Source organism: Diceros bicornis, chromosome 10 (assembly GCF_020826845.1).
Source record: "Diceros bicornis minor isolate mBicDic1 chromosome 10, mDicBic1.mat.cur, whole genome shotgun sequence".
Classification (NCBI taxonomy): Eukaryota; Metazoa; Chordata; class Mammalia; order Perissodactyla; family Rhinocerotidae; genus Diceros; species Diceros bicornis.
In genome coordinates, this window is record NC_080749.1 from 20,945,266 (window position 1) to 20,973,233 (window position 27,968).

Here is a 27,968-nt window from a genome sequence, read left to right on the forward strand (position 1 = left end):
TGGTTATGCCTTGTTTTGAGGTTTTAAAGGATGAGTTTACATTCCTGTTTGGTGAAAACTATTCAAGAACTACAAACATAAGCCTCTTCCAGTCATTTTGGACTCTCACATTTATTAATTTATAAAGAGCCTTTTGGAATTCATCCTGTTCCAAAATAGAAATTTCTGTTAATTGTTTCCCAAATGTCTATGTCCTGTCTCTTCAATTACACTGTTGAAGTTCTTCACAGGCAATGACTATGTTTCTAACTATAACATCAAGTCTAAACAAATGCCTACAGAATGAAGAGTTCAAACTAAAAACTGAGGTAATTATAAACCAGCATGAAGCAAGAAACCTTCTACCAACCTTTTGCATAGCATTCATGTTCATGTTAGACTCTTATTATTTTTTTCCTAAAGAAGAGACTATGGAGATAAGCCATTGGTGAGTTTACATGTAAGTAAAACTAAAAGACAGTTAATTAGAATCTTTTATGGTTCTACTTATATTTTTTAAAAATTCAGTATTTGTGTTCTTCATTCTAATATATATATATATATATATTTTTTTTTTTTTCTCCCAAAGCCCCAGTAGATAGCTGTATGTCATAGCTGCATATCCTTCTAGTTGCTGTATGTGGGACGTGGCCTCAGCATGGCCGGACAAGCGGTGCATCAGTGCGCGCCCGGGATCTGAACCGGGGCCACCAGTAGCGGAGCACGTGCACTTAACCGCTAAGCCACGGGGCCGGCCCCTCTAATATATTTTTAAATGTATATGTTTTGCTGTTATTCTTAAAGGCATCTAGAAAACAGCAACGTATTTCTCAAACTGATATTAAAAATCAGAACCTTATTGATTTACATTATTCTGAGAATGTACGTAGAGAGTATCATAGTTTATAGAACAGCAACTTCCATTTCAGTGAGAAAACACAAATGTGAATACATACAAGTCCATGCCACTTAAACGTATCAAATTGTTTAGTGATAGTAAAATACCATTTTAACATTATGTTTCATACTTGTACAAAACAATTAACAACAAACTTTAGAGCAAAGTCTTTAAAAAGGTTAGCTTTTAAGCAAGTAATATTAAGACAAGTGAAAAAAGAGTTCAGTTTCATTTGGGGCTGCATTTCAAAGCACATTCATGCTTCCTAGGCCACCAATATAGAATTTTGGATCACTGATGTTAACACTAACATGTGCTGAGTGCACACCTTACATGTGCACGTGCGCTCACACACACACACACATTCATTCTCATTCTTATTCTCTCCACGCCCCTCCCTGCCTTTCTCTCTCTCCCATTCTCCTTCTCTCCATACACAGACATATAGTCATATGGAAAGACAGAGAGTATGTGGTAAATTGTAGACACTAAAAATCTGTTGTGGAATTTAATAAAAGACATAAAAATCATGAAAACACTTACTTCATCAGCCACCATACACCTGGAAAAAATAAAAATAAAACCAAATTAATCTCTTAATTACCAAAGTCAACCATTTTAAAAGCTCTGATTAAGTAATTTGCCATAAAATAGTTTACAAATGTTAAAAGTGCTAAGACAGAGAGGTGTTTATAAGTGTGCATGAGAACACAGGCCAGTGCTGATTTTATAAGACTCTCCAGCTGCCAACGGCACATGGTTATGTGGGAGTGCTAGAGCTTAAGACGTGCTGTTCCCCACTGTCCACTCATGGAGATAGCTACAATGACCCTTCAAAAATATGAGCAAAATGGCGACTGATTGTACCAATGACTTCCCTCTTTACTAATAAACCTTCAACTTGGTCTTCCCTAGAGATTAGAAGAATGCTGTATTAAAGTGGAAGAAAATAAATGTCAACCACATATTAGTATGTTATACATATAATAATATATCCTATATTATATATGCTAAGCCTATTTTCAAGCTGAATTTTGGTTTCTACTATTATTTTGCTAAATTTTCTCTTCTCTGTTCTTTCTTATTAACTTATAGAAGTAAATTATATCCACTGAAAATTGAGGCTAGAGGACATAAACTGAGGTCCTAAGTAGAAGAAAAAGCAAAGAGCAAAAAGAAAGAATAGCAGGTATGGTTAGGATCACAAGTGGTCCCTTAGAGACAGTGAGTACAGCACAAGGGGAAAAACCAATCTCTTAATTGAGGGGATTTCCAGGCAACCTAAAAAAATACTGAAATATTAGAAAAATTGGAAAGGAATAAAGTTCTCACTTCTATTTTTTTCTTCCTTTATTCCCAATGGTCTTGACATCATAAAATTTTATAAGGTGTCTTTTAACATAAAACACAAATTAAGAATTTGGTAATAAATATATTATCAAGGAATAAGTTACAAGTAAAATGGAATTTCATTCTTAAAAAGAAAAACGATGTCAGGTTACACAATAAGTATTTTTATGGAAAAATAAAATACAAATACTTTAACTGAAATTTAAAACATATGCAAGAGTAAAAAGTTTATTACTTTTCTTTGCAAACAAGCCTAAAAAGTAGAAAACTAAAAAGCAATACTTTGAAAAACATGATTTATTTCCAGGAGGATTCGTGTGTACACCTACTTTTTCACTTTAAAATCCAACTCTAATTTGGTAAAGATGTCATTCACTTGAAGTGAGTGTCTACTATGTACCTAGCACTGTTCTAAGTGCTAGGGAGATAGCAGTGAATTAAAAAGTCCTTCCTTCACAGAAAGTGACTGGAAGAAGAAGACAATAAACAAACATGATTCAAGTGGTGATAAGTGCTATTAAAAAAGAACTAAAAGAGGGTAAGGTTGAATAGGGAATGTAGGGGAGGATCAATTTTATAGAGTAGTCAGGAACAGTCTTTATGAGAAGGCAATCTGAATAGATTTGAGCAAGACACAAACCTAATGAGGAAGGGAATCTCAAAAAAAATCTGGAGGAAGAGTATACTCAACAAAGTGATCAGCAAGTACAAGGGCCCTGACATCAAGATGGCTATGACGTAGCTAAGGAAGAGCAAGGAAGTTAATGTGACTAAAGTGAAGTGAATCTGGAAAATGGTAGAATTATAAGGTTGGAAGGCAGCTGGAGTCCTGACTATGGAAAGCCTTATAAGCAATGGCAAGGAATTTGGATGTTCTTAGAATCCTTTGGAGGGAAGCAACATTTTACCTTTTAAAAAGATTACTCTGGCTTATAGAGAATAAACTGCAGAGGGCAAGAGCAGAAGTAGGGAGAGCAGTCAGGAGGCACCTGCACTACACCAGGAGAGAAACAACAATGTATGGATGCGTGGTAGAGGTGGAGGTGGTGAGAAGTGGTCAGTTTAGGTACATTTTGAAAGTACAGCCAATAAGATTTGCTGATCAATTGGGATGCGGATGTAAAAATAAGAGAGAAGTCAAGAATGAATCTTAGGATATTGGCTTAAGCAATTAACTGTGAAAAATGGTGGTGATACCATTTACTGAGATAGGAAAGGCTGGAGAGGAGTAGGTTTGAGGATGACAATCAAAAGTTCAGTTTGGACATGTAACCTTTGTGATATCCATTAGATATGCAAGTCAAACTGTTGAGTAGGCCACTGGATATGTGAGTCAGGGGAACGGTAGGGATTGGAGACATAACAAATTTGAGAGTCATCAGAATCTACATTGTGGAATGAGTGAGGAACCAGGGTATTCTGAAACATGACAACTTGACTGTGTCTTGTTCTCCTCTATGCCCAACTCCAAGTTCCTTAACTTTCTAAAGTTAAGCAGCTGCCGAGACGTGTAGACTGCTGAACAAGGCTTATGGCTCTAGTGCGATAACATCAGAGCAAACTGGTATGCAGCTAAATTGCCCTGTGGGTGGCTAACTGACTGAAAAGCAGCATCAAAGCCTTGGGCAAAAACTGAGAGCTGTGAATCACTGGAATAGCTTGGCTTCCAGGTATCTGAAGACCTCAGGGATAAGATTACCTTCAATCTCTCAGAATATGCTGGATTTTCCTAACATGAGACTGGTGTGTCTTCCCTACTTTGGGAGCCAGAACAGTTCAAGTAGATCAGAGAGCATTACGCTTCCTTCAAGTGTCTCTAGTGACTGTCCTTAAACTTTAGGCTCTATATCTATTCTGACCTCTGGGATTCCGGCTGTTAAGGATAGTTCAGCAACCAGATCTGATTTCCAACGAGCCATCAGAGAAAAATAACTGACCATGTGAAAGGTCCCAACATTTGAAAGAGCAGAATGAGAGTGAATAATCAGAACACATACCTTGTGAAAGAGAAGTGCTAGAGAAGAAAGATAAACACCTGCACAAAAATTCTTAGCGCACTTAAGCAAATTCTAATGCAACACACACACACACACACACACACACACACACACGCACACTTCCTAAAGCTCAAAAGCATGATTTTCAAACTAAAATGAATAGATGAATTAAAAAAAAAAATGATGGTCATTATTGACACCTAAATAAGTAGACTGGAAGATGAAGTGCAAAGATTATACCAAAGCACAGAGTAGAAAGTTAAATAAATGGAAATACTGAAGGAAAAGAAAAAAGACTTGAAGGATAGATCCAGAAAACTAATATGTGAAAAATAGGTGTTCAAAAGGAGAAAAGACACCACATGAAGGAGAGGCAACAATTAAGTAAATAACAAAAGAAAATTTCTCTGGGCTAAAGAAACACCTCTGGTGGATAATTGAAAAAGGTACCCAAGTTTCACATTAGATTGAAGAGAAAAGATAAATATCTACTCATATCCTTATAAAATTCATTAATCTTAAGAATAAAGAGAAAACCTTATGAGTATTCAGACAGAAAGAACAATTATCCATAAACGGAAAAAACAGGCCTGGCATTGAACTTATCATCAACACCAGAAGCTAAAAAAACTATAGAAAAGGATGTAGACTACTTGAAAGGAAAGCAGAAGAACTCATGAATCTTACACCAGCCAAGATACCCATTATTTGTACGAGACGGTAAAAAGACACTTGAGGCTAATCAAGATCTCTAAGATTACACCACTCAAGCAAACATCTGATGAAAAATACTTCTGAAAATAACCAAACAATAAACACACCTTAACATAGATTCAAGATAGAAGAAGATGAAAAGGAAATCTGGTAAGCAATGAAGCTTGATACGCACGAATTTAATGGATGATGTGTGTTCTAAATGAGGACTCTAGAAGCAGAAAGGACACGTTCTGAAAATCTGAATGTGCAAAACTGAAGGGAGGTAACAAAGAAGAGAGGGTGCTGAAAGTATTGTAAAGCAGAAGACCAAAGAGATGATATTGAAAATCGGGAGACCAAATGAGATTACATAGGGAGTAAGAGCTAAGGGAGAGGAAGAGGGGCAACACTCCAACAATTAAAGGTCACAGAGAGGAGAAGGATACAGCAGAGGAGACTGACAAGGAGTGTCTCCTAATGTAAAAAGATACAAGAAGAATGTGGTGCCCTAGAAGCCAAGTAAAGAAATTGTTTTGAGAAGAGGGGAATGAACAACTGTAGCAAATGCTGCTGAGAAGTCTAGTAAAATGAGGTCTGAGAATTGAACATTTGATTTGGCAAGAGACCATTCATAACTCCGACAAGAGCAGCTTTGATAGAATGGTAGGGGACAAAAGCCTGACTTGAGTGAGTTCAAGAGAGTATGGGAGGAATGGAAGGGAGAGAGTAAATAGCGATTACTACTTATCAAGTAGAGATACTACTTAGGAAGGAACTACCCTGTAGTCAGGAGCAAAGAAACATGGGAGTAGCTGGCAGGAAAAGTAGGGTCCAGAAAAGATTTCTAAAAAAATCTTTTAAAACATGGAATAGTATAAATAGCCCAATAAATATCTTATTGACTCTATGAGTGTAACATCTAGCAGGCAGATATAAATGTGGATCAGGAACTTGGGAATCAAGTCAAGACAATAAATAAAAATGAGAAAGTAGCTATGCATGAAGATGACAGAGGAAGTAGAAATGAATGGGGTTCTCATGTGTAAATTGTAAAAAAAGGGGAGAAATTTTTCATGGCTAGAAGCTTGGGAAACACTCTCTTTGAGAAAGCAAAGGGAAGGAACCAGGAGCATTCAAGGAGGAGGAGAACAAGGCTCAGGGTGTACGAAGTACAGGGGAAACAAATTCACAACAGAGTAACTGGGTTAACAGTTCAAATGCCACAGAGATGTTGCAAAAGATAAGGTTAAAAGGCCACCATACTAAGTTATCAGGAGCTCACTTGTAAGTATTATGCAAAAGTGGTTAAGAAGACTGTGAGTAGTAAAAAATGGAGGCAACCGATATAGAGAAATCAGAAAGGAATTTTGGTAGCAGGAAAAAAAAAAGCTTAAAAATAGGGCAGTAGCTGTAGAACATGTTGGAAACCTGAATAGTGGGCAAGGAGTCAACAGTGAAAAAGAAAACAAGAAAGATGACTGACGGAGACCTTAATGTGCTACCATAACTTAAAAAGGAAAAATATGGCTAATACGATTTCTCACTTCATGGAAATTTTACACCACATTTGAATGAAACTAAAGTCTACTTTGTAAACAAAGGACTGCCCATAATCACAGTTATCCCTGAAAATAAAAATAGCTTTTTCTCCCATTGGGAAATGGCAAATATGATCCGCGTTATAGGGACTTTAACCTAAGCTAAAAAGAAAACTTCCTTCATTAAAGAGTATCCATCGTATTTGGCAAAACTGGTTTGGTGTGCCAATAGCTATACAATTCTATCTGAATTTTACAAGCAGTTCAGTTTTCTATTGTTACAAAAAATAAATAATATTCTTTGTTCCAAATTCATTGTTATTTGCTTGAATTGTAATTTATCCAGCTTGGCCGCAGACATCAAAAAGCAACTTTTCATTTCATTAAGCTGTTTCCAAAACCTGGAGGCTCCTTACATTAATCATCCACTTACAATATCAAGACGTACATACTCCAGTGTTTGCAGCAGCCATATCTTTGGATGCACATGCTCAGTGTTTGCTATATTTAACCCAAATTCTTACATAGATACAGAAGAGAAAACTGAACAGCATTATACTTTTCTGAGAATCATTTTACACACCAGCTTATTTTCTAATCTAAGACTCAGAATTGAACAATTTGTGTTTAACCTGAAGCTCTTCTCCAATTTCTTTATATTAAAAAAAACCCACCTTTTCTATAATTAACACCCATAGATCTTTTGAATAAATCATGTGTGTAAAAATAAAACAGTAAATCTCTCCAAGAGAATAGTTTGATTACACTGAGAATTTAATGAGGTGAACCTATATAATACCAATGCTCTCACTCTGTTTTGAATCATATGTACAGGATTCAGGACTTGGTACCTGAAAACAGGATCTGCTTAATCAATTATCACGCATGCTTCAGCCTCGGAAGTGGGCTATTACCTCAGGAACAATAATGATCTTTTAGATATTCATACGTAATCTGTCCATTCGCATTTGTATACTAAGTGGCTGATTTCATAGCATACCATACTACATACCATACCACTCGTTAATATGGTATATCTGACCAATGCTAACAACGTTACTTTAATAAACTCCACCTTCTCTCCCCTACAGACCGAGCCACAGAGACCATGGATTCGAAGGACCAAGTCATAACTTTTTTCCCAGCCATAGCAATGTCTTAAAATACTTTCTCCCACAACTGTGAAAGTTCAACATGATATAATGGCCTTTGTTTTATTTGTTTAGCTTTAATATTACTTATTTTTGGAATTGGGGATACATTCATACATGTACATGATTCAAGAGTACGAAAGTGGAAAGTCTCTCTCCAAACCCTATTCCTCAAGAGTGTCCCAACTGGCTGCTCTGGAGGCAACAAAATTACCAATTTCTTGTATAACCTTTTAGAAATATTCTCGTAAGTACAAGTTTATATAATAAGTATATATATGTGTATATATATGTCACAAATAATAACACAAGATTTACACCTTTCCTGATCTTGTATAGAATCCCAAAAGTGCACAATATAGTATTGTAACATGATACTAACGTGTAACATGAAAAAGAAAAGGAAAAAATTGAGGTTGAAATTTACAAAAAAAATCCTTGTTTTCCATTGCTTTGGCAAATGGCAAGTAAATATCCTAGCCAGCCAGGAAACTTGCAGCTTCAGCTTTCATCTAGCTTGTCCTCTTTGTAGCATCTGGGATAGAACAGTTACTTCCTGGAAAAGCTCTCCTGGGCCTCCCAGCTGCTCCTGATTCTCCTCCTGGCTCTCATAGCTGCCTCTTTACCTGGTGCCTCCTCCTCAGCCCATCCTCTTCAGTTTTCAATCTTTAGTCATTTTCTCTGTGTTCCACCTAAATTCCTAAAGCTATCATCCATTCTCACAGTTTTAAGTACCACCCATATACAAATCCTAAATTTGTACATAAGGCTTTTAGCATATGTTTAGCATACGTTCCAGATCCATCTTTTTTGGACATTTTTTTCCTGGATATCCTGAAGTTATTATGACAGACAATGCACGTTGATATTTGAAACTAAAGCTAATTAAGCCCTAGATACCTAAAAAAAAAAAAAAAAAATCTCTAAAAGGATTATTTAAACAATTGATTTGAGTCTGTGATTCCTACCCTTGGGTCAGAAATTTCTGTTTAAAATAGAAGCTACAAAACAAGAGTATTTATTTTGGTTGCACATCAAATCAGTCTGCTGCATTTCCGTAAAAGCTTAAAGCACTACTCTTATTTGCAAGCATATAATTAAATATATCCTAGATCTCTATATCTAGCTTCTTAGTCTCATCCATTTTATGAAATGACTAAGCCAAGTAAGCCAAGCTGTGATCAAATGAGGTAAGACAGTACTTTATAAATGGAAAGATACCATAAAAAACTTCATTGTTGTTACGATGGTGATGATAAGTTCTGTTCAACAAAAACCAAATAACTCTATTCACTGTCAGGAAGTAAATATTGGCAATGGATATAGAGGTGTTACAGAGGACAGTAGGTTCAAATTTAGCCATTATAAACGGAAGGAAATGTGATTGACTTTAAAACTGGTTTTATAAACACTGTTTCCGTTAGGATGCAGTGCAAGAATAGAAACTCAATCCAAAATGGCTTAATCACTAAGGAGAATTAATATATCACAAAATACATAACAAGAAAACCAGGAGTGGGATGGTTCCAGTGTGGTTAATTCAGTACCCTACTCATGTCATCTTTCTACTCTATCATCCTAACCAGCTCCGGACAACATATCCTTACCCACCAATGTTCAGAAGCACATGGAAGGTACACCCAAAGAATTCTAGAGTCTCTTAATAGGGAAGGAAGAGGAGAAAGACTTTAGGTGAAGCAACCCACATCTGCTGCATATGTTACGACTTTGAAAAGCAAGTTAAAACAACATTCAGTGTTTTCTTAGGTTTTAGTTCTTTTTACCCATTATGAAACACCAGTCACATACAGGAAGGACATAAAAGACTGTAATAATTTCAAGCTACATAAGAGATATGGGGTAATATAAATAAATCCTTTGTGTATACCAAAAACCAAATGAATTTGTAAAAAGAATTGCTTTTTCTGTTCATGAGTTTTAAAAAAATTAAACTAGTCCCTAATGCTTGATAATATCTTGAAAATATTATGCATCATTAGTTTGACTTCATTAGCACAAAATTGCCCTATAACTTTTACTAATAAAGAGCAAAACAGGAAATAGTCTCTGCATTCTCCTAGATGGTTAAAAAAAAATGGTATATCTCAGCCATTTTGAGAGGTTTTCAGGGTGTATAATAATTCCCATTGAGCCATTATTTCACATATTAGCTTTTACACAATTATTTATTCTTGTTTATAAAACTGCAGGTCAAAAAAATTGATTATTCCTGCAGCAATTAGTGGAGAATTTTTAGAGCTTAATTAGACTAACATTCATTAGAATGTTATGGAGTTAAAAACAAAAATATAGTTTATATAAAAAAGCAATTAAGAAGTAAGTCAGGTCTATTTGATCTAGTCTAAAGTGATTTTATAAGTAGTAAAAATGATTTACAGTATTAAAATAGCTTCATCAAAAAAGATATGTGCATCATTGATACTCAAATGTTGATAGGTAGATGGAAGAATAAATTAAATAATTTTATTACAAAGTGAGAGCCTCTCAACATAGCAACACTAATCTTTTGTTTATGAATTCCTTTTTTAGCTCGGGTTTTGGATTTATTGACTTATATGTTAATAAAACCTGAACATTTTTATTACAGTCTCCACTTTATCTTGTAGAGATATGGGATGAACTAGGGCAAGTATATATCAAAAATGGTATTTGTATTTCAATAACCACCAAGTACACATTATTCATTTAGTCATTCACCAAATATACCTTTGAGCACTAAGCACAACGCTAGACCCTTAGTCTGAACAAGAAACAAACATATAAGCAAATAAGTGTACTAAATGTTACCGATGTTATCGTAGATGTCCTTTTAGGGTAAAGACTGTAAGGCAGAAGACGGGAGTAGTAGTCACTTCTATCCAAGTGTGCGATAAAGGTTACATTGAAAGAGACATGGTGAAAAATTAAAATATTGGCTAGATTCAAAATAAATGCCTCTGCCTCACCCTCAAGCAGGTCCTCATATCTGAGTAAAAATCAAACTCATTTCAAAGGAAAAAATTCTCCAAAAGCCCTATTGTTTATTTAAAACTTTTTGTTAAATAAGTACAAACCCAAAACTAGGTACAAATTCCTTATACTTATAGATTTAAGAAAAGTTTTTAAAAATGAGAACACATTTACAAAATTAAGAATAAACCACAAAATAAAAACAATTTAACTTAACGATATTAATTTAATATGATAGATGATGTTATCTTGCAGAATTGACGCTGTCTGCTTTTATGGTGAAAAAAATAGCCTCATGTGTATTTAATATTTAAACTGTATCCATATCCTGTACTTACGTCTTTAATGATAGGGAATTGAGTCCAGCTGCACATGATAAACAGCCAAACACTAATGGCCAAAATAGATAGGATTGTTTTCCCGTCACCCATCCCCTCCAACACGCCCCCCCCGACAGGAATTTTGGAGTTAGGCAGTCCATTATGGAGCAGCAGCCAAGATGTCACAGCCACACATCTACAATCTTCTTGTCCTTTCCTTCCTGGTGGGTCAAGAGATAGCTGTTACAGTTCCAGGTTTGGCATCATTGTTCAATGCAGGAAGAAAAGAAAGGACAAAAGGGCACTTGCCAACTGAGTTGACCCTATTTTAACAAGCTTTCCCAAAATCATTACCCAGTGACTTCTACTAACGTCACATAACCACTCCTAGTTGCAAAGGAGCTTGGAAAAGAAGAGTTTTAGCTGGCCACATAAACCCTACCACCAGGGTTGTGTTAGTGAGAGAAAAGGGAAGAAGGGATTTTGGGAAAGCAACATCAGGCTCTGCCACAAATTCTAAGGCCACTTTATTTATTTTTTTATTTTATTTTTTTTTGTGAGGAAGATCAGCCCTGAGCTAACGTCTGTGCTAATCCTCCTCTTTTTGCTGAGGAAGACCAGCTCTTAGCTAACATCTATTGCCAATCCTCCTGCTTTGTTTTTCCCCAAAGCCCCAGTAGATAGTTGTATGTCGTAGTTGCACATCCTTCTAGTTGCTGTATGTGGGACACGGCCTCAGCATGGCTGGAGAAGCGGTGCATCAGTGCGCGCCCGGGATCCGAACCCGGGCCGCCAGTAGCGGAGCGCATGCACTTAACCGCTAAGCCACGGGGCCGGCCCTCTAAGGCCACTTTAAAGCAGTGATTTGGAAACACTGTAGCCACCTCTGTCACATAAAGATCAAGTCAGCTCTAAGATGTTACTTAAATCTATATCAAATAGGTATATAATTACGGCTGTAATCAAGAAGAGAAAAATTCTTCATTTCATATTGACTATCATAGTTACTGATAATTAAAGTTTAAAGTTTGGAAGCTAAAAAAATCAGTTCCCTCGTGAGTATGATGTTCTGCACGCATGCACCCCTATGTGCCAGGTGACATCTCAATTATCCCACTTTTCTCTATTCCAATTATTGTAAAAACCTTTATTCATTCAGCATTCCACAATAAGAAGTATTTGGTGTGGGTGTGTGGGGGAAGGAGGAGAAATGCCTCATATAATCCTAAATGCAAAAGACAGCACCAGATATATACTTGCCTGATTTTAAAGTAGTTATTTAGATAATCCAGTATATTCTTACAGTACTATTTTTTGGGTTATAATCTAAATGAAAACTCAGCACTTAACAATTAATAGAGAATTTGCAAGACCCTTAAAACAACAGTGTGCAAATTACTGTCCGTGGGCCAAATCCAGCCTATAAATTATTTTTGTAAATAAAGTTTTATTGGAATACAGCCCTGCTCATTCATTTACATATTGTTATTGGCTGCTTTTATGCAACAAGAACAGAGTTGAGTAGTAGTGATAGAGATTGTATGGTATGCAAAGTCTAAAATATTTACTGCCTGGCCCTTTATAGAAAAAGTTTGCCAATCCCTGTCTTAGTATACATGCATGAACCACCTTTTAAGAATTAGTGACCTGGAGGAAGGTTTCTGATACAGTGCCAAAGGGTTATGAGTTTGCCTTGATAAATAAAACCTTCCTATTAAGACTGGATGAAGAAACAAAATGTGGATTTATCAGAAGAGTGAACACACAGAACCCATACCAATAGATGTAATTTTATAGGAGTAAGTTCAAAGTACTATGCTTGAGTATAAAAACAGAATTATTATAAAATCAAAATTGAGGAAATACAAAATAATAGTTGAAAAAGAAATCAGATCCCATACATAGAAAGAGTTACAATGTCATAGAGATAGCCAATTAGAGAAAAAGTAGTCTCAAATTGATAGAATCTGTGTTTCACTCCCTCTGGCCAAATACTGAGATCTTTCTCTTTCAGAAGCACGTTATCAGCATTCTTTACAAATAGGACTCAAACTACTACTCAACTATAAGTTAACAACGCTGAATATTAAGCAATATAATGTTTTTTACAACATTTTGACATCATCATCTTGTGACTCGATGTGCCTAAAAAAATTTGCTGTCTAATCTTGTATGCTTTTTTTTTAAGAACATAAATTAAATGTCTATAAGAAGCCAATCTAGGGCCAGCCCCGTGGCTTAGCAGTTAAGTGCGCGCGCTCCGCTACTGGCGGCCCGGGTTCGGATCCCGGGCGCACACCGACGCACCGCTTCTCTGGCCATGCTGAGGCCGCGTCCCACCTAGAGCAACTAGAAGGATGTGCAACTATGACATACAACTATCTACTGGGGCTTTGGAGGAAAAAAAAGGAGGAGGATTGGCAATAGATGTTAGCTCAAAGCCGGTCTTCCTGAGCAAAAAGAGGAGGATTAGCATGGATGTTAGCTCAGGGCTGACCTTCCTCACAAAAAAAAAATCATTAAAAAAAAAAAAAAAACGGAGAAGACAAGAATACAGGTAAAAGGATGCAATGAAATGCGTAGCACAGAACTTGACACCCCTAACAGCAGAAAACAACAATCAGAAACCAAGAGATGAAATTAAGAATAAGCATGCAAAATGTGGAGGGCAAATGGCCATGATGCTTAATGGTGCAGCTCTCAAAACATACCAAAAGTATATATGTGCAAGATATTGGGAAACAGCCACTTCTGCTACATATGAAAAAAATGACCATAAGTATATATGCCTTCTCTACATATCTTGGGGGGTTTGGGGGGGAAAGTAGGAAAAAAGGCCAAATGGTAACTTCAGCATCACTCTTGATCTAGAGCCATAAATCAGCAGAATATCATATTGAAAGCACAGCAACCAGCATATCGCGAGAATGCAGCAGGAGACAGGCAAGGGAAGCTCTCTATACTCCGCATGGTAGTCACGGTTACTAATGGAAACGATGATTTTAAGCATCAAAAAAAAACCCAAAAAACAAAACATGTCAGATTAGAATTGGGTTCTTGGCTGAAGAAATTAAGGAAGATTTCTGATTGAAGAGAAGTTTTAAGAAGGAGCAGAGCTACCCGAGCACGTTGAAATGCCATCTTTAAAAATATTTCTTATCTCTTCATCAAAGTAAATATGTCTTAAAGTGACAATAAATGGATTTTCTTTAAAAGACATAAATCCACAGGACACAATGAGACAACCACAAGCAAATTACAGAAGGTGGAAAGCAGATGAACGACTGAAAAGTGTCTCAGCAGATCTGAGAAGTGGAACCCTACTTCAGCAGAAGATAAAGCTGACATGCAACTTGATTGGTACTGAAGAACTCCCTAAGAGCTCAGAAAATGGTGGAACGAGATACTTCTGCAAGTAGGGTGAAGACAGGGAAGAAAACAGGATGATTGTTAAGTTTATGAAGCAATTAGACTCCCAGATCCCCTACTTTACACAATGTCCTCTCACACCTTAGCAAGAGTCTGAGTTTATTCTCTGGAGAGGGTGAAACAGAGCTATCACTAGACAGAGATAGATCACGAGACATTTAAGAACAGCTAATAATATGAAAGACAGAATTCAAAACAAGTTGAAGGAAACAGTGACTATTTAAAGAGAAAAAAAACTGAAAAAAACTCAAAAGTTGTCATTAATATCCTCAGAGACGAGACCTCATCCACAAAGCAAGAACAGAATGCCAGTAAGAGGAAACACTCAGAGAACAAAAAAGAACTCTTGGAAATTAAAAATATATTAGCAGAGATTAAAAGCTCAACAGAAGAACTAGAAGATAGAGTTGATGAAAATTCTCAAAAGGAGGGCAAAATGACAACAGGTTTAAAAACAGGAAAAAAGATAAGAACATTAGAGGAACAATTCAAGACATCCAATATCTGAGTCATGTGGAAAGAAAGAAAAGTGAAAACAAAGAGGATATAAGTAACATTAATATTAATAATTGTTTTTAAATTCCCCAACTAAAGGAAGTGAGTTTCTATACTGAATTGGCCCAATCAGTGTCTAGCACAAAGTATGAAAATAACCCAACAGATAATGTCTAAAATTGGAAAATAAAAAAGTTGCAACATAAGCACATTATTTAGAGATATGGTGTAAACAGCCAAGACTTAAAGAGTTGAAAGTGATAGCTCTGGGGAATTGGAAACTGAAAAGAGGAAGGCGGGGGGATATCAGGAGATGGCTGTTTTCCATAAGGAGCCTTATAATGCTATTGACTCTCTAAACTACGTACGCATAAAACCTTGATAAAAAATAAAAATTAAAAATAAAATCAAGACCTTTCCAGTGGGTAAAAACAAACCAGTTACAATGCAATTGTCCAGAAAGATCCATTTCTTGATTAAGAAAACCACGATTTCTTAATAACATGAATATCAAAGGAAGTATGCTTTTTCACTATGTTGAATTCACGCAATCCATTTTAAGGACACTAACGAACAATTATTCCACAGAGGGTTCAATTCAATTCAGTCCAACAAATATTTATTGAGCTCCTAATACGCGATAAGCTCTGAAGATAAAAACACAAAAACGACCTAAGACGAAAGGGTCTTGAGCTTATGGAGGCCTAGTCCAAATTCGAAAGTGTGAACATTTATTCAAATAGATGGAGAACTGTCATATAAAATAGGAGGCAATCTTATTCTAGAGGACATAGATAGTACCAATGGGAAAAAGCTAGAAAGATAGAAGATAGAAAAATTTCAGCTCCATACTAGTTTTCCCATAAGAATAAACCAATTTCAAGACTTGCTAGAGAGCTACTATAATCAAAACTATGTGGTATTTGCATAAGGATAGATAAATGGCCCAACAGAACAGAATAGTCAAGAAACACAGCTACACATACAGGGTCAATTGCTTTTCGACAAGGGTACCAAGGTAATTTGATGGAGAAAGCACAATCTTTTCAACAAATGGTGCTAGAATAATTGGACATGAATACACAAAAACAAAACAAAACTCTCAACCTATATCTCACACCACATATAAAAATTAAGTTGAAATGGATTATAGAGCTATAAAACATAGGAAAAAAAATTTTGTGACCTTGAATTAATTCAAGCTTGTTCTTAGATAAGACTCAAAAAGCACAAACTACTGAAAAATTGATAAATCGGACTTCATCAAAATTAACATCTGTTCTTCAAAAGAAATTGCTAAGACAAGCCACAGGCTAGGAGAATATGTAATAGCTGATAAAAGACTTGTATCCAGAATATATAAATAACTCTTACAATTCAATAATAAGAAGATAATACAATTTTTTAAATGGGCAAAAGATTTGAATAGATACTTCACCAACAAAAATGTACAGATGGCCAGTAAGCACAGAAAAATGTGCTCAATATCATTAGTCATCTGAGAACTGCAAATTAAAACCACAATAAGATACCATTACACACCTACTAGAATGGCTAAAATTAAAAAGATTTATAATGCCAAATGTTGGCAAGCACACAGAGTGACTGGAACCCTCATATATTAGCTGATGGGAATGAAAAATATACACCCATTTTAAAAAATAGCACAGTAGTCTCTTATAAAGTTAAACATACATTTACCATATGTCCTAGCAATCCCACTCCTAAGTATTTACACAAAAGAAATGAAAACATGTCCACACAAAGGCCTGCATGTGAATATTTATAGTAGCTTTATTCACAATCATGAAAAACTGTAAATAATCCAAAATGTCCGTCAACAGGTAAATGGCTAAACAAATTTTGGCACACGCATACAATGGAATATTACTCATCACTAAAGAGGAATGACACATTCAACAAATGGATCAATCTCAAAGTATTATGTTAGTTAAAGAAGCCAGACACAAAATGCTACATATGGCATACATACGGATTTCTAGATGTGACCATCTAGAAAAAACAAAACTATAGGGACAGAAATCAGATCAGTTGTTGCCAAGTGTTAGAGGTTGAGGGAAGGGATTGATTACAAAGGGGCACAAGGGAACTTCCTAGGATGATGCAAGTTTTCCCCATTTTGATTTTGGTTTCGTTACAGAATTATATAAATCTGTCTAAACACATCGAACTGTACACTTTAAAAGGGTAAATTTTACTACATGTAAATTACACTTCAATAAACCTGTCTTTAAAAAGTATTCTAATAAATAAACCTCATTGTATTAGAGATAAAGATGACAATGTGACTCAGATTATTGAGATTTATAAAGCTAATAAAAGTCAACATGTTGTATGCACTCAAGTAATTTTTAAGATGAGATAGTCTTCTTGCCTTAAGAATTAAGAGAGTAACAGGAGGATGTTAAAATGAAGAAATATAAATCTATCAAGAAGTCAAGGATACAAAAATAATACCCATGAGCATTTCTCAATTACACAATTGAGATTTTTTATAACTGTCAAAATAATCCCAGATAGACTATAATGAAAAATAAGAATTCAAATATTTCTAGAGGAATTTTAAAAATAAATAAGCATTTACTGAAATATATAAAACATTATATGAAAATGGGGATTTTTAGTGCTCTCAACAAGTTGTAAAAAAATGCTTTTTTTTGCTCTAAAATTCTGAGTCGAGATAAGCAATCAAGATAAAACCTAAATCTAAAAACTAGAATAAAAGGAGATTACATAAGAAAGATTTTCCGACAATACTAAGAAAGCATGGATGTAAAGTTTGGTAAACTTTGTAGTTTTAAGAGGTAAAGGTAGCTGACAAGCTGGACTGATAACACTTATGGATGCCAGGCATTTTCATAGGTTTGGTAACTTGAGCACTGAGGTAGATCTTAACCTTTAAACCAACTATTCTTCCATCCCTTCCCCTCCTCCAGGCTTCAGTTAGTCCAAAGAAGGAACATCTGAGAAGTAGGAAAGTCTTATCCGAAACACCTTCATGAAAGCCAGAAAGGAGCAAATAAAAAGTGGGGAGTAGGAGTTGAAGGGCTGTGCCTTCAAGAGAAGAGCAATTTCCTGTTCCAGAGGCTGGTGAGAATGTTCTATGTCATTGTTTTACGTGTACCACGGGAAAATGCTCCTTGACTCAAACAGCCATAGCTATTTGGCATTAGGAGTTTGTGCCTCTGGAAAATAAGGCCAAGCTAGACTGAAGTGCTTATTTCTCCCCTGCTCCAAGGAGAAAACCTTCAGCGAAACAGCAGATTTTGCATATTTTACAGTGGGGGAGACCACATCAAAGGCCAGGGTTGGTGGGCAGATCACAAGATATTCTACGTGGATAAGGAGGAATGAATCCCTTGAGACAAAAGACCTTGACATATATCAGAGCTAAATGAGCAGTTGATCAAAGATGGGACACAGAGACTTTCTTCTTTCAGGGAGCACCCATGATAGGATGACCCTGTGGTGGAAGTTTAAAATTCTCAGACTCAAATTAAAAACACTAGATGAATTAGGCAAGCAAAGAAAATTTTGGGTGGAAAACTGATCCAGGGCAATGTCAGTCAGGGTTGACCATGAGGAAACATATGTTAGATGCCCCAAACATTGACAAGTGGATGTGAGTCCCTTGCCTGTTTATTAATCTGTAGAGATACTTTGGCGAGGGGAACAAAACTGAATAGCTGCCTGAAAAATGAACTAGAAAGGTTATGAGTAAACAAAGAGAAGACTGAATGGTGCAAAGGCTGAAGAGGTAAATTAGAATAGAACTAGGATTAGAGAGCAAAGACAGAATTAGACAGCATGTCCTGAAATATTGGTTTGCGGGCAAGGGGAGGGGTAGTTTAGGAGCTAACCTCAGGAACATAGTCCATCAGCTAAAATGGTGCAACAGCATGTCTCGAAACCTAAGGCTAGAAGTGAATATTTAAAGGGACAGAGTTCAGCTTACAGCTCAAGCATCAGAATCAAAGCCTGTTACTCTTTATCCTTTGATTATTATTCCCCAGGCTGTTGAGAAATCTGAGAAGAGGTTAATTTATACATACCCAGGACTTTACTATCACCGATCCTGTTTTGCCATTTCACATCAAGTGTACTTCATAGATCAAACTGTGTATTTGTTCAAAAGGTAGAATACAAATTAGTCCAAGCCTCATTCCCATAAAGAAACCGAACAATAAAGGTGCACATTACATATGCATTATTAAAACCACACACAAGTTTTTTGTAAATGAAAAGCTAATTTCATGCTTATTTTCATAATCATTTACTATCTGATTGCAATTTCCTTGGCAATAGCTCCTAAACTTAAATTTTAGGCAAACCTGCTAACAGAAAAGCTATGCACAAGAACGTTAATAGCAGTACTTTTCACAATAAACTAAAACTGGAAACAACATAAATGTCTATCAACAGTCAAATGGACAAATTGTTGATATCCTCAAAACAGTATTCTACACGGCAATGAGAATGAACAAACTACAACCACATAATATAACAGGATAAATTTCACAAACATAACGTTCAGCGAAGGAAGCCAAAGACAGATGAGGGCATAAGGTACAATTCCACTTATGCAATGTTAAGAAACAAAACAACTGTCTAATGGTTTTCAAAGTCAGAATTGTGGTTGGAGGAGGAGAAGACAGTGATGAGAGGCTACACACCCTGGACTTCTTGGGTTTGGGCAATATGTAACTTTTTTTTTTTTTTTTTTTGCGAGGAGATCAGCCCTGTGCTAACATCTGCCAATACTCCTCTTTTTTTTGCTGAGGAAGACTGGCCCTGGGCTAACATCTGTGCCCATCTTCCTCCACTTTATATGGGACGCCGCCACAGCATGGCTTGCCAAGCAGTGCGTCAGTGCGCACCTGGGATCCGAACCAGCGAACCCCAGGCCGCCGCAGTGGAGTGCGCGCACTTAACAGCTTGCACCGCCCAATATGTAACTCTTGACTTGGATGCTGGTTATACAAGAGTGTTCCCTTTCTGAAAAATTCACAGAGCTGTTCATGTATGATGCCAGCACTTTCTGTACATATGATATATTTTAGTTTACTTTAAAAAATCAGTAAGAAACTTCCTAAAAGGATATTTTTTTAAAGTTTAAAATCACTTTTTAATACAAAACGACATCCTAATTTATTGATTTTATAAATTTTTACTCTCATAAAGAACATTTTATTATTCCAAAATATAAGGGAATAATACTTTCATATCCATTAATTTTCTTAATCAATGTAGTTCATGAGCATAGCTTTTACTTTTAAAAAGCGCATAGTACAGAAGAGCTTATAACGAAGAGCAATTGTCCCACCTTCCTCCCTCCTCACCCGCAGTCCAATCAATACCACTCCTGAAAGGCAACCTTTACAATCTTAACTGATATGTTTATTTTACAATTTTATTATTCATCACTCCAAATATTATCTATGGACTTCTGTGGAAAAAGAAAATCGTAAACTCATATTCTTTAATTCTAGTCTGTCTAGGAAAGTATTTCTGACATCCGAGCACCAGGCTCTAGTTAACTATTGTTAATGAACTTTTAAAAACAGGAGACTGGTTTTTGAAAGCTTCCCAGGGGATTCTAATGCACAGCTATGATTAACAAGGCTGAGGCAATTAGAGAAGGAAAAGGTTGGAATATATTTACATTCCTATGACTATAAAATTTAAAATGAAACCATAATTATTTTCTACCTTGCATTCAAAAAGTTCAGTTTCTGCCTGTTATTTGCTAAGAAAGACAAATGACTTTATTGAAATACTGAAAGTTTTGTTTTAATAGTTCTAAGGACTATTAACACATAATCTTATGTCTAAAATGTTTGCCAGAGGAAACTACATTTGTTAAAATGTCTTTTATAGAAAACTGTCTATTCACACACAAAAAATGTAAACTATGTTTCTCATAGGAAGTTGATTTTAACATCCAGATAATAATTTATTCATAATGACTTCACTGATCTAGCTCTAATTAACTCAATCTATATAAAAAGATGGTACAGGGGCCAGCTCGGTGGAGCAGTGGTTCAGTGCTCATGTTCCACTGCATTGGCCTAGGGTTCGCAGGTTCGGATCTTGGGCGCGCACCGACGCACCATTTGTCAAGCCGTGCTCTGGCAGTGTCCCATATAAAGTAGAGGAAGACGGGCACAGATGTTAGCCCGGGGCCAATCATCCTCAGCAAAAAAAAAGAGATGGTACAGATTCTCATAAAATTAGGAACATGACTAAAGGGACATTTCCTCTTTGCCAGTAAAGTAAAATGACTAACAGATTAACTTTGAAACAAAATGCAGAATCTTGATTTGTCACCACATCCCACTATGAAAGATGTGGCTTCCCTCTAAGGAAATATTGGCTCACTTCCAGCATCCTCCTACCTCACCTCCTCCTTTTTCCCAATGATAGTTACAAGAATGATTCTACTACTTGTCACATTTGTAACTCTAGAGAATATATTTCAGCTTATAGTTCTAGTTCCATGAACTTTAGACCACTGACTCTCAAATTTGACTACACACTGGAATCACCTGGCAAACTTAAAACAACAAACAAACAAACCGATACCTAGGTCCCACTCTCAAAGATTTTGACTTAATTGGTATGATGCAGTTTGATGCAGCTGGGCATCAAGATTTTGAAAGCTTCCCAGCTGATTTTAATATGCAACAAAGTTTGAGAACCACCATACAGAATGAAGATTTTGGTAGTAGTACTTATGTCTGTCCTTCCCAACTTCTTTTACATCTTAATTATTTTTTTTTTTGAGGAAAATTGGCCTTGAGCTAAGATCTGTTGCCAATCTTCCTCTTCTTCTTTTTTCTCCCCAAAGGCCCAGTACATAGTTGTATATCCTAGTTGTAGGTCCTTCTAGTTCTTCTATATGGTAGGCCACCTCAGCATGGCTTGATGAGTGGTGAGTAGATCCACGCCCAGGATCCAAACCGGCGAACCCCGGGCCACCGAAGTGGAACACATGAACTTAACAGCTTCGCCACCGGGCCAGCCCCCTACATCTAATTTTTAAAAACATTTTTAGGTTGATAAAATTTAGGTTATATTCTATAACCATAATTAAGATTTCCATACTTTGGATATAAAGCTAATTCTTTTTTAAAAAATGAAAATCAATACACAGCATGTACAATATCAGGGTTTCTATGAATACTGTTCAGAGCAGAACCAAGAAGTATGCTCAGGTTACATTTCCTTTACTATGCTACCTTAAGGTCAGAAGAAGTCTCTTTTCCTACACTCAATTAATTTCTCAAAATCTTATTACTTTGAGCCTACCTAATATCTGGACACTAACTTCCTTATCTAGTTATTTTGTTTTTTTCTGACCATCTTTCTTGTCTTTAATGAAGTAAGAAACACGTCTATTTTATCATAGTCCCAATATTATTCTGCCTCTTATTCACTGTAATTTATCAATTTTCATTCTAGTCTTCTTGGACATGACCGAATTCCTACTTTGACATGGTCTGACTGCTTCTCTTGGCTGCTGTACAAAGGTCACCAGGAGCTCGTTACTCATCAGACTTTTGGGCTAGTTTTGTTGGTTGTTGTATCTTCTCTTGGTTTTCATCCTTGTTTTCACAAACAAAATCCTCAACTATCTCAGAGATAAATGTCATTTATCTCTTCATTTATCTTCAGACATTTTATATGAAAATGTCTTTATTTTGACCTCAAATTTGGGTAGTTTGCTTGGGTTTAGAATTCTAGGTTAAAATTCATTTTTCTTCAAAACTTCAATGAAATTGTGCCACTGTCTTATAGTATCCATGCTCCGCTGCCTTATAGCATCCATATTTGCTAATTTGTAGATTTTTGTTTCTTTTCTCTGGTAGCTTTTTGGGATCATCTTTAGAATCTTGATATTTTGAAATTTCAAAAAAATATGTTTCCTTCATTCTACTTGGTAATCAGCGAGACCTTTTAATCTCTGGAAATTCATGCTTTTCTTCACCAAACCTCCTATATTTATTCCAAGCTTAACAGCTGGGTACAGTTTTATGTTCTAGGATGGTAGTAATGTAATAATAGGTAGTAATAAAAGAACAAAATTCTGCCCTCATGGGGCTAAAATTTTAATGAGAGAAACACAGTAAACAAAATATGTTAAATGTATAGTACATTAGATAGTGATAAGTGCTAAGGTTAAAAAATAAAGCAAGAAAGTGGATTATGAAGTATTGGATAAGAAGGCATGGAAATTTGGATAGGGTAGCTACGGAAGGCCTCACACAGAAAGTGAATTTTGGATAATGACCTGAAACAAGTAAGGAAGCTGAGGCATGAGGATAAGTGTGGTCGAGGGAGGCCATTACAGACAAAGGGAAAATAAGTAAAAAGGGTCTCAGACAGATGCATGTCTGGAGGTCTGGAGGAGCAAAGTGAGCTGAGTGAGGGAGAGTAGGAGGTTATGAGGTTAGAAAGGTAATGGGGAGCAAGATTCTGTAGGATCTGGTGAGTCTTGGTAAGGACTTCGGCTTTTCCTCTGAGTGCAATGAGAAACTATCCATTGGGAGAATCTGACCAGACAGTGATAGGATCCCATTAATGTTAAGCAGGATCATTCTGACTGGACTGCTCTATTGAGAACATATTATAGGAGGAAAGAACAGTTAGAAGAAAACAGTTGGAAGCCTACCTAATAATCTTAGGTAGAGATGATGGTGGCTTGAAAGCGGTGGTAGCAGTGAGGGTGGTGAGAAGAGGATCAAATTCTGTGCATATTTTGAAAGTAAAATTGACAGGATATTCTGATGTGGTGGACCTACAGCACGAAAGAAAGGAGTCAAGAATCAACCCAAAGTTACTGGCCCGAGGAAATGGAAGAATGAAGATGTCAATAACTGAGAGCGGGTAGACTAGGAGAGAAGCTAGTTTCTGTCAGCACGTATCAGGAGTTTGGTTTCAGCCTTATTAAGTCTGAGACGTCTACTAAACATCTAAGTAGGATGTCAAATAGGCAGGTAGATATACAGGTCTGGAGAGTAGGGAAGAGGTCTGGTCTGGAGTTACAGATTTGGGAGCCATCAGCATATACATAGTATTTTAAATGTTGAGACTTGATGAAATCTCCTAGGGAAGGCACAGAAAGAAAACAGAAAAGGTCCAAGGACTGTGTTCTAGGACACGCTATCATTTAGAAAAAGGAATCATGAGTAAGAACCTGCAGAAGACACTAAGGAGTAGGCAAGGAGGTAACACCCAGTTATGGTGGCATGAAGAGGTCACTGATTCCTCTCTATAAAAAACAATTATTAAACTGTACAGAATTTTAAAAAACAACCATTCCAGGGCTGTAGATTAATGCAGAAAATAAATTGAGAACGTTTATTCTTGAAATCATACTGAAGTTTCAGGTAAGAACAGCAGAGGTCTGTGGCCTTTTTGCCTGAAGCTAGTGCATCGGCACCACCCCCCACTCCTCCCAGTTCTGTCGGTAACAACAGTAGTTTCTTTGTTTTTTATTTTATTTTATTTTTTGCTGAGGAAGATTCACCCTGAGCTAACATCTGCTGCAAATCTTCCTCTTTTTGTATGTGAGCTGCCACCACAGCACGGCCACTGACAGACGAGCGGTGTAGGTCTGCGCCCAAGCACTGAAACTGGGCCATTGAAGCAGAGCACATCGAACTTAACCACTAGCCCACCCGGACTGGCCCTGTTTTTAATTGTGGCAAAACACACATAACATAAGATTTACCAACTTAAGTGTAGCAGTTTAAGTGTACAGTTCAGTAGTGTTACATATATTCTCATTGTTGTGCAACCAATATCCAGAACTTTTCATCTTGCAAAATTGTAACTCTACATCCATTAAACAACAACTCTCCATTACCCCTCTCCCCACTGCCCCTGGCAACCACCATTCTATTTTCTGTCTCTATGAATTTGACTACTCTAAGAACAGTAGTTTTACCACCACAAGGCTGACAGTGAAAACCAGCAGCTTTACTGCCAGAGGGGTTGGACTCAGTTAGAGGCGGAAGACAAAAAACCCAAGGCTTTGCCCTTTAACAGTGGTGGACTTACCTAGCTATTAAAGTTTGACAAGCAACAGAGGGAGATATAAAATAACAAACCAGAATAACATTTTAAATGTTTTCATTGTATAACAAAATATGGGAATTACCATTAGATGTCAGCCTTGGTAATACTTATGTAAGAATATGTTGGCATTCTATCTTGAAAATGTATGACTCTATTAATAAAAAGTACAAGTGAAAAAAATTGTGCCTGACTTAGATGGAAATGAACAGAGAAAATTTGCAGCTCTACTCATCCAAGGTTGAGGTCCCAGCTAGGGCAAGCAGAGAACAAATCAGAAATTTAATGGAGAATCTTAGAAATGAGAGAGTCATAAAAAGGCTGAACTAGATCTCCACACAGTCCCTGGCTGACTAGGAAACTACAGTTGCATGCATGGGGGAGACTTGAGAGAGCCTGGTGAGAAGTGAAAACTAAGGAAGTCTTGAGATGACTGCAATTTTGAATGAGTTCCTGAACCCACATACAAATTGACAGGCAGGGGGCCGGCCCCGTGGCTTAGTGTTTAAGTGTGCAGGCTCCACTACTGGCGGCCCGGGTTCGGATCCCAGGCGCACACCGACGCACCGCTTGTCTGGATATGCTGAGGTGGCATCCCACATCCAGCAACTAGAAGGATGTGCAACTATGACATACAACTATCTACTGGGGCCTTGGAGAGAAAAAGGGAAAAAAAGGAGGAGGATTGGCAATAGATGTTAGCTCAGGGCCAGTCTTCCTCAGCAAAAAGAGGAGGATTGGCATGGATGTTAGCTCAGGGCTGATCTTCCTCAGGAAAAAAAAAAATTGACAGGCAGTAGGTGGAAGCCTTAAGGGCTCAAGGTTTAAGCCTAATCTCTACCCAAATCACTGCTGATGACTAGACTACATAGATATAGACAGAGGGGCAACACCTAGGAAGTTAGGCTGAAAAAATAAAAATAAAGAGCCAGCCCTGACGGCCTAGTGGTTAAAGTTTGGCATGCTCCACTTCAGTGGCCCGGGTTTGGTTACCAGGCATGTAACCACACAACTCATTTGTCAGTAGCCATGCTATGGTGATGGCTCACATAGAAGAAACAGAATGACTTACAACTAGAATATATAACTATGTACTGGGGATTTGGGGAGAAAAAAGAAAACAGAGAAAGATTGGCAACAGATGTTAGCACAGGGCAAATCTTTCCCAGCAAAAAAAAAAAAGAATAAAAACATTGAGTAGAGGGGCTGGCCCTGTGGCCTAGTGGTTAAGTCTATGCACTCTGCTTCGGGGGCCTGAGTTCGGTTCCCAGGCGCAGACCTACACCACTTGTCAGCAGCCATGCTGTGGTGGTGACCCATATACAACAAAATAGAGGACGATGGGCACAGATGTTAGCTCAGGGTGAATCTTCCTCAAGCAAAAAGAGGAAGATTGGCAACAGATGTTAGCTCAGGGCAAATCTTCCTGAGCCAAAAACACAAAAAAAAACATTGAGCTCTTGCTCATACTTTAAATATGAACAAAAAGGTTTACTAAAAGTCCATGGAAAACTTTATAAAGTGTTGAGGGGGAATAAATTTTATGTAAAATGTTCGCATATACATGAACATGCACACGAATAATAGCTAATTGTGGCAGATTATATTGTCTAAAACTGACTGCATCAATATCTCCCATAACACAGACGTTCTTCTTGCAAGGTGGTGTTCACCCTCTTTCCATTAAGAGAGGGGTCTAAGTTCTCTCCTCTTGAAATTAGCAGAAGTTGGGGCCGGCCCGTGGCTTAGCAGTTAAGTGGGCGTGCTCCGCTGCTGGCGGCCTGGGTTTGGATCCCGGTCGCCCACCGACGCACCGCTTCTCCGGCCATGCTGAGGTGGCGTCCCACATACAGCAACTAGAAGGATGTGCAACTACGACATACACCTATCTACTGGGGCTCTGGGGAGAAAAAGGAGGAGGATTGGCAATAGATGTTAGCTCAGGGCTGGTCTTCCTCAGCAAAAAGAGGAGGATTGGCGTGGATGTTAGCTCAGTGCTGATCTTCCTCACAAAAAAAAAAAAAAGAAAAAGAAATTAGCGGAAGTCTATGGCTACAGCCAAAGGAACTCTAGGTGACTTCTGAGGCTGTCATAAAAGGTGATACAGCTTCTGCCTGATCCTCTTGGGAAGCTTGTTCTTGGAATTCAGTCACCAGGCTGTAAGGAAGTGGAGAGATCTCAGCCAATAGCCCGAAGCAATTGCCAGACATAAGTGTAAGAAAGCCTTCAAGATGACTGCAGCCCTGCCACCATCTGACTGCAGCTGCATGTGAGACCCTGAGTGAGAACTGCTTAGCTGAGCCCAGCCAACCCCCTGAATCATTCGAGATAATAAAACAGTGACTGTTGTTTTAAGCCACTAAGCTTTGTGGCGATTTATTATGCGGCAATAGATAATCAGAATAATAACAATCACTGAGCCAGGCACTGTGCCAAGTGCTTTACAATTATCATTTCATCTACACAACTATTTAATGAGTAGGTGTTATTATCCACTTTTTGTAATGAGCAAAATGAGACTAATAGAGGCTAAATAAGGCCACAATAAGTGGTAGAGCTGATACTGAAACAAAGATCTCTCTCACTCCAGAGTTGGGGGTTTTGCATTAGAAATTTTCTATGATAATAATAATAATAACTCATTTATTGAGAGCTTATATGCCAGTCACTTTTTGAGGCATTTCACATATACCTTTTTAGTCCTTACAAATGTCCTATGACGTAGGTATTATTATTTTCCTTTTATAGGTTAGAAAGTTGAGGCACAGAGAGCTTAAGTAACTTGCTCAAGGTCAAATAGCTAGTAAGTAGAAGAGCCACCACTTAAACTGAAGCAATAAAGCTTCAGAGGCTTCTCATATTGCTTTTATATTTTTCTTAAAATTATAGAAAGAGTTCCCCCAAGATGGAGTAACAGAGATTAGCCTTCTCCTCCTACCTAAAACAGCCAAAAAAACGTGGAAAATAAATTAAACGATGATTTTGAAGACATTAGACATGAGGCAACAAAGGGCAGTGATCCCTGAAAGACAGAAATCAAAGGATGT

The 27,968-nt window shown here is 37.1% G+C and overlaps 1 protein-coding gene across 2 annotated transcripts in view; it reads right to left on the minus strand.

Moving 5' to 3' along the window:
- The window catches only part of ZRANB3 (zinc finger RANBP2-type containing 3), a 240,023-nt gene that overhangs the window by 139,279 nt on the left and 72,776 nt on the right, over positions 1 to 27,968 (minus strand). Inside the window, exon 3 of one of the 2 annotated variants that reach the window (XM_058548870.1) lies at positions 1,421 to 1,439. The exons of the other annotated variant lie outside the window; for it this stretch is intronic. Coding sequence (XP_058404853.1) covers positions 1,421 to 1,439 — 19 coding nt within the window. The remainder of the gene's footprint in view (positions 1 to 1,420; positions 1,440 to 27,968) is intronic. 2 annotated transcript variants of the gene reach the window in all.